The sequence below is a fragment of the Pteropus medius genome, unplaced genomic scaffold (genome assembly GCF_902729225.1).
Source record: "Pteropus medius unplaced genomic scaffold, Ma_sr-lr_union100, whole genome shotgun sequence".
Lineage (NCBI taxonomy): Eukaryota > Metazoa > Chordata > Mammalia > Chiroptera > Pteropodidae > Pteropus > Pteropus medius.
In genome coordinates, this window is record NW_024342474.1 from 669,905 (window position 1) to 679,632 (window position 9,728).

General features: G+C 43.7%; 1 protein-coding gene and 1 long non-coding RNA gene across 4 annotated transcripts; one reads left to right on the forward strand and one right to left on the reverse strand.

The window, feature by feature from the left end:
• The first annotated feature begins 55 nt into the window (after positions 1–55).
• Positions 56–9,248, forward strand: LOC120604922 (uncharacterized). 2 transcript variants are annotated; one of them, XR_005653446.1, is made up of 4 exons: positions 56–391; positions 4,719–4,820; positions 8,379–8,493; positions 9,115–9,248. It is a non-coding gene; the product is annotated as an uncharacterized LOC120604922 (long non-coding RNA). The 2 variants fall into 2 exon arrangements; XR_005653447.1 differs by lacking the exons at positions 8,379–8,493; positions 9,115–9,248 and adding an exon at positions 5,830–7,156 and having other exon boundaries at positions 68–391.
• CNPY2 (canopy FGF signaling regulator 2) lies at positions 5,490–9,344 on the reverse strand. Of its 2 annotated transcripts, none has more exons than XM_039865708.1 (6): positions 8,838–9,344; positions 8,161–8,273; positions 7,895–8,010; positions 6,862–7,065; positions 6,604–6,700; positions 5,490–5,660 (listed from the first exon to the last, which is right to left on the reverse strand). In XM_039865708.1, exons 2-6 carry the CDS (start codon positions 8,246–8,248, stop codon positions 5,617–5,619), a joined length of 549 nt encoding a protein of 182 aa, XP_039721642.1. In that variant the 5' UTR covers positions 8,249–8,273; positions 8,838–9,344; the 3' UTR covers positions 5,490–5,616. The 2 variants fall into 2 exon arrangements, with proteins under 2 accessions (XP_039721642.1, XP_039721643.1); XM_039865709.1 differs by lacking the exon at positions 8,838–9,344 and adding an exon at positions 8,542–8,597.
• Between the last annotated feature and the right edge of the window lie 384 nt (positions 9,345–9,728).

A 9,728-nucleotide genomic window follows, 5' to 3' on the forward strand; every position in this document is an offset into this window, starting at 1 on the left:
CCTGAACCGTTGACAGCATTTGTGGCAGGGGGGATTGGACTGCCGGGTTAGGCTAATTCAGGGTTAGATCTGGGCGGGGGTGGGAGGAGCAGCGTGTAGGTGGCTAAGTATGTGCCTGAGAACTCAGTTAACTTTCTTCTTACGCTTTATCCTTGACGTTAACACATTTGGGATTAGTTCTGAGGTGAATATTAGAGAAAAAGCCTCAAGGACTTCGACCTTTGAAGATCCTCGGAAGCCAACTCTTACCACGGCAACTGATCATTACCTGCTCCTCCTTCCCTTTGGCATGCTTTCTTGAATGTGTTTGGTCAATGACTTAGTGGCCACAGAGGTGACATCAGATCAGCTATGATGCCAGAGTTTAGCCGCTTGATGGAGATCACTTGAGGTAAGCAGAGGCCATGTTGTTATAGATTCTAACAGAGCTCAATATGTGAAGAAGGAAAGCAGAGGTAGGAGCATGATAATCCAGTGCTTTGCGGGCTATCTGCATCTGGTGCCAGGGAATCCAAGTCTTACAAACGCCCCTTTAATATGGAGACTTACAGCACAGGCCAGAGACTCTGGGTCCTGGGCATTAGTCTCACCGCTATTCCAGTAACTGTACCCCATACACCAGCCCAACCCACATCTAGCCATAAGATCAGGAGCTGCAGACCAAACCCTCATCCAAAATCAGGCACTAAGCACCCTCCCTTTTTGTCACATTAGTCCCATCACTCCCATAGGGCCTCTGGACCCCTTCTTCTACTTAGCTATCTTTTATTTACTCTTATCCTGTGCTTCCCACAGACCATTAAATGAACCATGTTACTAAAGTGAGCTTCCACACCACTCATGACTAATTCCTCTGGGCAGACAAGACCTAAGGACCTTTCACCTCTCTAAGCCTATCATAGTCATTGACCCAAGGGCAGAAAGGAACTGACTCAATGACCAGGGCATCTTATCTACAAACTCAAGCCCCAAGTGAACAGTCCTCTTTATCTCCTCACATAGCAATAACAAGTTTCAGAGGTCTCAGTACCATCTAAGCCCTGCTTAGACAGACCTAGTTTATAAAGATCTAGTTTATAGCTCAGACTTGGAAAACGAGAAAGAAAATCACCATTTTCTCTTGCCAAGTTTCCTCATACCCAGCTTCCCACCTACCAACCAATGCTCCTCTAGGTTGCGGATCAGGTAGGTCAGTTTTCAGAAAAAACTTCATAAAGAGAAGCCAAGCAGTGCCCCAGAGGAGTAGTGACCTCAGCTACCTCATCTGTGACTTCAAAGTTCCACTGATCAATATTTGATCCCAATTTAGCATCTCACAGAGGATTTCCTCATAATCCTAGAATAATCTGACCTGATTTCTTCTCTCTGGTTAATTATGCACAGAAACTAACCAGCAGACCAGAGGACTGAACTCCAGTGCCCCAAGAGACAGGAGGCATTCTCAGAGTGAGGATACCAAAGGGATAGTTATTGAGTGGCCATAAGAATAACCTATTTTGGTGCTCTAGTGATTGGAAGGAAGGTGGGGAATAGTAATGTTCTAGCCCTGACACCGTGTCCTGGAGCCTAGTGTCATGAGGACTTCATGGACTTTTTTTGAAGTTGTTAGGTCCTGACACTACTGTAAGGCCAATGGGAAAACCAAGGGAACAAAAGGACTAAATAGTATCTCCCAGGAGCTAGCTTAGAGTCTGTGAACATGGATGGGACCTGGGGAGGTGGGAAATTAATGGAGGATTGGTATAAATAAAATAGACAAGGGAGCTCTAGGCCCAGATACATCTAAGTACCTGAGAACTGGAGGGGACAAGGGAAAGAAGGCTGAGCACTGAGGTCATGTTGACCTTGGGAGGACCTCTTTAAGATGGACAGAGGCAATGGTGCCCTCTGGTGGCAAAATATAAATGAGAGAATGCACTCTGAACTTAAACTCTTAATCTACATTGGTAAACCAAACTCCTGTATTTAAGGGGTAATAGCTAAAATTTATTGAATACTTACTATTTCCAGATACTATCTAAATGTGGTACATGTGTTACCTTAATTAATCCTCACAACTCTAGGGAATGTAGGTAATATTAATAACTAAACCAAGGTTTAGATAAAGTATCCTGTTCAGGGCCATAGCTTGTAATTGGCATTGCTAGAATTCAGACCTAAGTTGGTCTCACTCCAGAAGCTGTATCTTAACTGTTAATCCATATTAAGTTTATATGGTGATGACTGAATTATCAGCTGCAGCTCAGGAATGGGACTTTTGAATCATTGTTAATTATCTGGGTATATCAGCTCAAAGTGTTGCTATATTTAAAAATACTTTAAAAGATAACTATAGTCTTACTCATATGTAAAACTTTTGTACACCAATACCTGAAATACATGACAAATGGTGACCGTCCTAGAATACATAAAGGTAGGGGAGACAAACATTTAGCACCTAAAATGACCAGGAAACGTATAATGGGCTTTTTACACAAAATAATGTTTGGAAAAATGGCTGAAAAGAGGATATGGTGCTTTTTCACTATAGATTAGCATCAGAGGGCATGCATTCAGACTTGGAGGTGGTTTTCAAACAAATACAAGTATTATTTTTCTCAGTCACTGGGGAGTGACTATAGGGAGACTCCATTATAGGGAGCAATGTATAGCAGAAAGACCACTGGCCTAGGGATAAGACAATCATGTGGGTGAAGTCTTGGCTTCTTACTGACTAGCAAGGCACAACTTCTTTGAGCTTAGTTTCATCTGTAAAATAGGAGTAACATTTAAGAGTTGTAAAGATTAAATCAGAATGTGTATGTGCTTGTTATTTGAGTATTCAACATATTCAGCTGACCCTCAAACACAGGTTTGAACTGTGTGGGTCCAACTTATATGTGGATTTTTTTCAATTAAATATACAGTCAATCTTCTGTATCCCCAGGTTTCATATCCGTGAATTCAACCAATTGCAGATTGAAAACAATATTTTCAGTCTGCGATTGGAAATTTATAGATGCAGAAGGCCAACTGTATGCATTGTTCCGTGCTATTTCATATAAGAGACTTGAGCATATGCACATTTTGTTATCTGGGGGTAGGTCCTGGAACCAGTGCCCCATGGATACCAAGAGACTACTGTAGTTAAGTTTTGGGGGAGTCCAAAGTTGTACATGGATTTTCAGCTGTGCGGGGATTGGTGTCCCTGACACCTGCATTGTTCAAAGGTCTGCACTAGTCTCAACTGTACTAGTTCCCTTTCCCTTGCTATTTATCCCTATCCTGTATTTAAAGGAATCTTGTTCCTCTGAATCCTATTACAGCAAAAAATCCTCTAAAAATTATTTTTAAAGGACTGGATTTTTACATAATAAAATTTCCTAGTCACACTTGGATCTCATTTAACACTGGCTTTGGGAATGTTTAAGTTCTAACATTTTACTGATAAATTCATTCAGCGGGCATCTAAACGTTAAAGTGTAACCAGATATGCAAGGTTGTATATTTGGTAGTATATGCTCTACCAAATGAGTAGGGGAGGGAGACCCCGGGGCTTGAGGGCCTGTAGTTGCCCAAATACTAAGCTAGAATAACTTGTTATGGTTGATGAGTCTCCAGAGGGTTTAGATAAATTCATGGATTCCTTGTGGTAACCTGTGATATGAATTAAGAGATGTATAAAGTATATCCTAACTTTCTGAGGATCAAGTCAAAGATGATAATGTCCACCTTTCCCTATGTAGGTCACATTCCTATGTACAAATGGCAAAGACTTGGGCTGGAGAGTTGTTAACAGTTGTACCTTGACAACTAGTGAGGTACATCACAAGTAATTTGTTAACAATTAACATTAAATCTATCTTATTTATTAAAACCTGTGAATAATTTGCTTTTCTGTACATTAAAACAGTTTCAAGTTTCCTCTATGAGTACTCTCACTTATACTTCTGATAAGCTTTCTGATGGAAGAATAAGAAGTGTTTAGACACCAAGCAAGCAATGAACAGAATCCTGGGTATACTCACAGGAGTTGAAGCATTATTATTTATGTGCATCACAGAAGAAAAAAAGGTGCCTAACAGCTGCTCTGGAAAATTGATTTGATAGGATATAGCATTTCTTATGACTGATGAGAGAAGAAACTAACAGCAGATCCTGAACTTGGTTGTCAACTAATATCAGGGTACTTGCTCTGAGCTACTTCATGTGTAAGATTTCACAGGGATTTATGGTATAAGAAAGCTTTGTTGAACATATTCATTCTGTGTACAAGGTAATGAGTAAAAAAGACAAAATGGAGCTAGTTCACAGCTTTATCAGATCAGATTGATTTTTTTGAAGCATTATAGAGCTAGTTTTGCCACTAAAAGCAGAACTTCAGGACCTGTGGTTTCTCTGGGCCTCAGTTTCTTCATATGTAAAATGGGCAAGTGAACTAGATCAGGGGTCCCCAACCCCTGGGCCACTGACTGGTACTGGTCTGTGACCTATTAGGAACCAGGCCGCATAGCAGGAGGTAAGTGCAGACAAGTGAAGTTTCATCTGTATTTGCAGCCACTTCTCAGTGCTAGCTAGCATCACTGCCTCAACTCTACCTTAGATCATCAGGCATTAGATTTTCATAGGAGCTCTGGTCCCTGGTGCCAAAAGGGTCGGGGATCCCTGAACTTGATGACCTCCAAGTTCTTTTTAGATTTTAAAATGCTTGATTTAAAGTCTTTGAAATGTTTATTCAGGTGTTCTCTCCCTGAGGCATTCCTGGGACAGAAAAATTCCATTCCGAACCCTGAGACAGCCACACCTCAAGATCAGAGTGTTTAAGAAGCTCTTCAAAGAAGGTATCCTTTATGTTTTCATCCCAATGCCCCAGCATAGAATCTCTACATACAGAAAGTGGGGACAGACTTATAATCTAGATTGACATTGGTTAGTGATAGAGAAGAAAAAGGTATACTTCAGTGTTGCTGTTGGCATAAAATCTGAAAGATCAGGCCATCGAGCAAGGCCTTTAAATAACGTTCCTTACCTAATTTCTCCCTATCTGATAAAGCCCTTACTTTTCAGCTGAGTTGATCACATCCATTTTCCCCTTCATGAATGCTCTTGCTGATCCCTCCATCTGGAAGGGCAGGGAGGGAAGAATAATGCATGTCCATTAATTCCTTTGAGACCAAGCTGTCTTACTTTATGTTTCATCAGTAAGAAAACAAGTTATTTCTAGAATCCTATACTACCATACACTTATGTTCTTTTGCTTATTCATAGAGAGTATTCATCTCTCCACAATTAAACTTTATATACATTGTATTGAGTAGGCACTGAATAAATACCTATCTAGTTTGAGTGCAGCAGGAATCTCAGATGGCAGAAGAATGAAAGCTTCAGGCTCCTCCTACCTTTGTGCTAGACCATTCCCAAAGCTCTTCCTTCTCTTTCTTTCCTGTTTGGAATCCCTTATTTTCAAGCCTAATGTTAGGGCCAATTCTGGGCAGAAAAAGACAACACAGTTTGTACTTTGGGTTTCATATTTTTTTCAGTTCATTTCAGTAAAAACATAATATAAAAGGCATTGCCACCCTCTTCCCCTCCTGGGGGTGATCCATCAAGCCTGTCAGTCTGGGCCGCTCCAATGGTTCATAGCTCATCATGCGATATATGCAGGGCATGGTCACATAGATCTGCAAACAGCACATAACAATTTGAACGATAATGCCACTCTCATACTGATGTATGCCACTATCAAGAAAATACCCGAAATCAAACTGATACACATACCAACCACCATTTTTCAGAGCATATGCTTTTAAATGACAAAACATTCCCATTATCCTCTCACCTGTATTTCAGGTAAGGGAGCCACAAATTCTGAAAGCTGACAGGAAGAGAATGGAGAGGAACAACCCAAGTCCCAATAACATAGGAAGGAGGCAAGAGAATTAAAATGTTAATCAATCTACATTCAGTGACTGCAATATGCTGGTCAGCCCTGCATCCAGGCCAGGATGACCCTTTCAAAACAAAGATTTCTACTGGGATTGCTAACAACCCATTCTCCACACCTGTGAAGGGGAAATGGGAACCAACAGTCATTCCCTATGGCTAAAACCATGGATTAAAGGCTGGGAACTGCCAGCAGGCCTTTCACTACACATTCTTACCTTGTCACACTACATACTCTTCCCCTTCCTCACTGTACGTCCATATCAAAGAAAATGGAAACTAAAGAATGACATATAAACTGAATTCTCTGAACACTCACTTCTCCCCCCACTGCCTTTCCATGTCTCCCTTAGTCTCTCTCACTCTCTGCCTCTGAGAAGAGACCACACTCTATCTGTGGAGTGTTATCTCTTTTCTAATAAACTTTCCTTTTAACTTTAACTTTGGCGTGTGTGTTGAATTCTTTCTACACTCTCCACCAAAGGACCCTCTTCTCTTGGTACAGGGCTTGGTCTCCCCCTCACCTGGGGAAGATTTGCCCTGTCCTGCATCACCTAAGCCATTGGTAATGGAAGCCAACTCTTGAGCTAATATCAGAGGACTGATAGGGGGAAGCACACTAAGGAATGTGCCCATTTCCACAGGGCTGTGAGGACAGAAGGTAAAGTAGGACCACCTTACCTGTTCGCTTACTACAAAGTTTGTCTTTAACATTGTCAGCCTCTCGGGAAAAGAATTCAATGAGTTCATCCTCATATTCTTCCACAATGCTCTCACACTGCCAACCCAAGAGAGAAACGAGTGAGAGAGGGCAGCAAGAAGAGGCCTTTTACTTTCGTCTCCAGAGAGGAGTACAAGGATATTGGCTCAGCTTTCCACCTGGGCTCTTCAATAACTCCCCTAATTTTTAAGATCCAGCTACCCACTCCCATAGCTCACCGCAAACTTGAGGGTGCCACTGATGTCTGAATCAATTCGGATGCCCTGTAGGTCCAGTTCATTGGATTCTCCATTCCGGCTCACTACACGTATGTAGTTCTTGCGGTGGGTGGAAGGGTCAATCTGTTCCCCATACTCCTTCATCCGGTCACATACCTCTTCTAGTAGCTCTGTGAGGTGGGCCTCTGAGCGAGCATAAGGCACCTAGAAATGTTCTCAGCCTTGGGTCACACTCTTCTACTTCTGTACATCAGTAATTTACATCCTTATTTTTCCTTCCAAATCTAACTCAACCAACCTATTCTAAAAAGTCTGCCCTATTTAAAAACAGTATGATTTATTTGTATAATTCTAGAGTGTTTTCAAATATATAGTCTTATTTCACCTCAGTAACAATCCTAAGAAATAAAAAAGGTGTCATTAGGTCCAAATTATAAACAGAAACCTCTGATTAACCCTAGTCGACTATGTTCTTTTCCTTTGAAATCCCTTAGTTCTTATGGATGTAAGGTCATTTTATTTTTTTGTACTGAGACTAAAACCTGCCCTCAAAAGGAGAGCATTACAAAGGTAGGGTAGGCTTTGAGGATAACAACTATTAAATCATTTCACAAGCATTACAACCTTAACATTTATTGTTCACTAGGTACAGCTTTGTTATGTGTTGTTTTCTACTGAAATAAGTTTCCTAAGTACAAGGATAAGACTTATTTTTTTGAGTGAATGTTTGTGTATATACCATACTGCCAGAGTAAAAACATGAGTCACATGGCTTAAGGATGTGGAGAAGTGAGCTGATCAGGGGTCCCTGTCTGCTAACAACTTCTACAGCAGAAACAAATTATTAAGGTTTGGTGCCAGGAAGCAAGTGCATAGGTTATAAACCTCCAGCCTCTTCCACATGAGACAGCCCTATCTTTTAGATACCTCTCTGGATCAATGTTTTTATTTCTATTAAACCAAACTCCTTAATGAGATGAGTTCTCATTCAAAGTTAGAGTGAGCTACTTTATTTGGGGAAACAGTAAGTTACCTCCACTACTGACTGGCTGCCATCTGGATTGATTCGGAAAGAGCCCATCTGAATGGTCTTCTTGGGATCCACCTGGGCAATTTCCCACTCTAGTTCATCCACCAGAGCTCTGCAAGCTGGTGCAGGGGAGAGAAGGTGGGGGAGGGGGAAAGGGAGAAAGGAATCACCCAGTTTCCATTCATTCTTACCCAGGCTTTGGATCTCATGTCCTCCCAAGGCTCTGTCTTCCCCACCCTCCTTCCTCCCACTTCTCTTTGTGTCTTTACCTCCACAGTGTAGATCCTGGCTCCTCCGAGCCCAGGCAGTTCCCAGCAGGACCCCCAGAAACAGGGCCAGCCAACCCCAGCCTTTCATCTTTAACGTAATGGGGTTGCTCCACCTGGATTTGGATTGGAATAAAGCATAAGTTTGAGGAGACAGGTCCATTCCCCCAACCCGTCCATCTTCCCAAAGGCTTCAGTGTGACTCTGGTTCTACTCTCCAGGAAATGGCCGGGACAAAAAGGGGCTCCTCTGTTCCCACCCTTGAGGACCAGGATTCCCCCAGGCGGTGAGAGCGCGAGCTCGGGACTTGGGGCTCGGTCCCAGACACTACGACAGGTGAGACTCTAGATGTTGGTACTTCAGCGTAGCTTGCCTAGAACTCACGGGGATGTGGCAGCTACGGAACGGAGGTTGACGATAAAGCGAGGACGAAAGGCACAGACAGAGGAGCTGCCGAAAGGAGAGCAGCTTATTCAGGCCAGGAGTCAGCGAAGTGGCTGACCCACGAGGAGCACACTCAATAGCTAGAGCCTATTTGGACCCAGCACCGAAGATTTCTGCATCCCCACCTCTAGCCTATAAGCTATTTCCCGTGCAGACCAGCCCCCTTTCTAAGGACCCCGCCATTGTCTTCCATCCAGTCCATCCCCGATCTTCAGCTACACTCGCATTCATCCCACCTCTGCTCCCAGGGCCGCCGCCGTGGCCCAGGCTCTGGAAGACGGTGGGACTCTCACTTCAGCTCTCGACCCTAGCACCTGGCTGTGGGGGAGCGGGGCTGTCCAGCCCTCTCCAGAGCGCTCCGGCGCTTTTCCGACCCGGGATGCCCTGGCGACCGCCTGACACGGCTCCCCGCACTCTAAGTGGGCACCTAAGCAGGGCCCCCAGTGCGCTGCGGTACGAGCCCCACACTAGGAATGACCCTAAACCCGCCCCTCTAAATTCTCGCGCGAACAGGCAGCTTAGGAGCGGCTCCCAGGCAGCTAGGACCCCGGTGGATCGCAGAAGGACCCAGACTTGCGTGGCGAGCAGCTCCACGTGATCGTCAGGGGCCTGCTGAAGAATAGGAGTGGCCTGAAGCTAGGACGGATCCTGGCGTGGTGTATGGAGGCGGTCAGGCGCGGGTGTGAATCAGTCCAGGTAGACTAGGACCTTCAAAAATAAAGGTACGCTGCTTGCTAGTAAGAAGCCCTCGTTTCAATACTCATGAAACTACATCTCCCAGGAAGCACTGCAACACCGCACAGATACTGTTAGTAGCTACAACTCTTAAGCTATCCTGGGACCTGTAGTTAGCTTCCCCACTCAGAGAAACCATACTGTACGTCTTAGAAGAATCTGACCTGAGGATACTAGGCAGGCACAGCAAAGACATGACATTGCCCAGGAAAGACATAATTATACTCCCCCAATATCCTTAGCTTTCGACTCCACAGAACTTTACCTTCATTTCTATCTGGGCATTTGAAAGCCTTAGATTTTCTCAGTTGTAATAGAAAGCCAACAACAAAGGAAAGGACTTAAATCAGAGAACCCCACCCCCGCAGGTCTCCAGGGAGATAGATGACAGC

What these genes read in the sequence shown, in the direction of transcription:
- CNPY2 (XM_039865708.1), bottom strand. Translation starts at nt 8,248, where the DNA reads ATGAAAGGCTGGGGTTGGCTGGCCCTGTTTCTGGGGGTCCTGCTGGGA. An exon ending in GCAGCCAGTCAGTAGTGGAG is followed by an intron (nt 7,066 to 7,894) that starts GTAACTTACTGT and finishes GAACATTTCTAG; the next exon opens with GTGCCTTATGCTCGCTCAGA. An exon ending in GTGGCACCCTCAAGTTTGCG is followed by an intron (nt 6,701 to 6,861) that starts GTGAGCTATGGG and finishes TTGGGTTGGCAG; the next exon opens with TGTGAGAGCATTGTGGAAGA.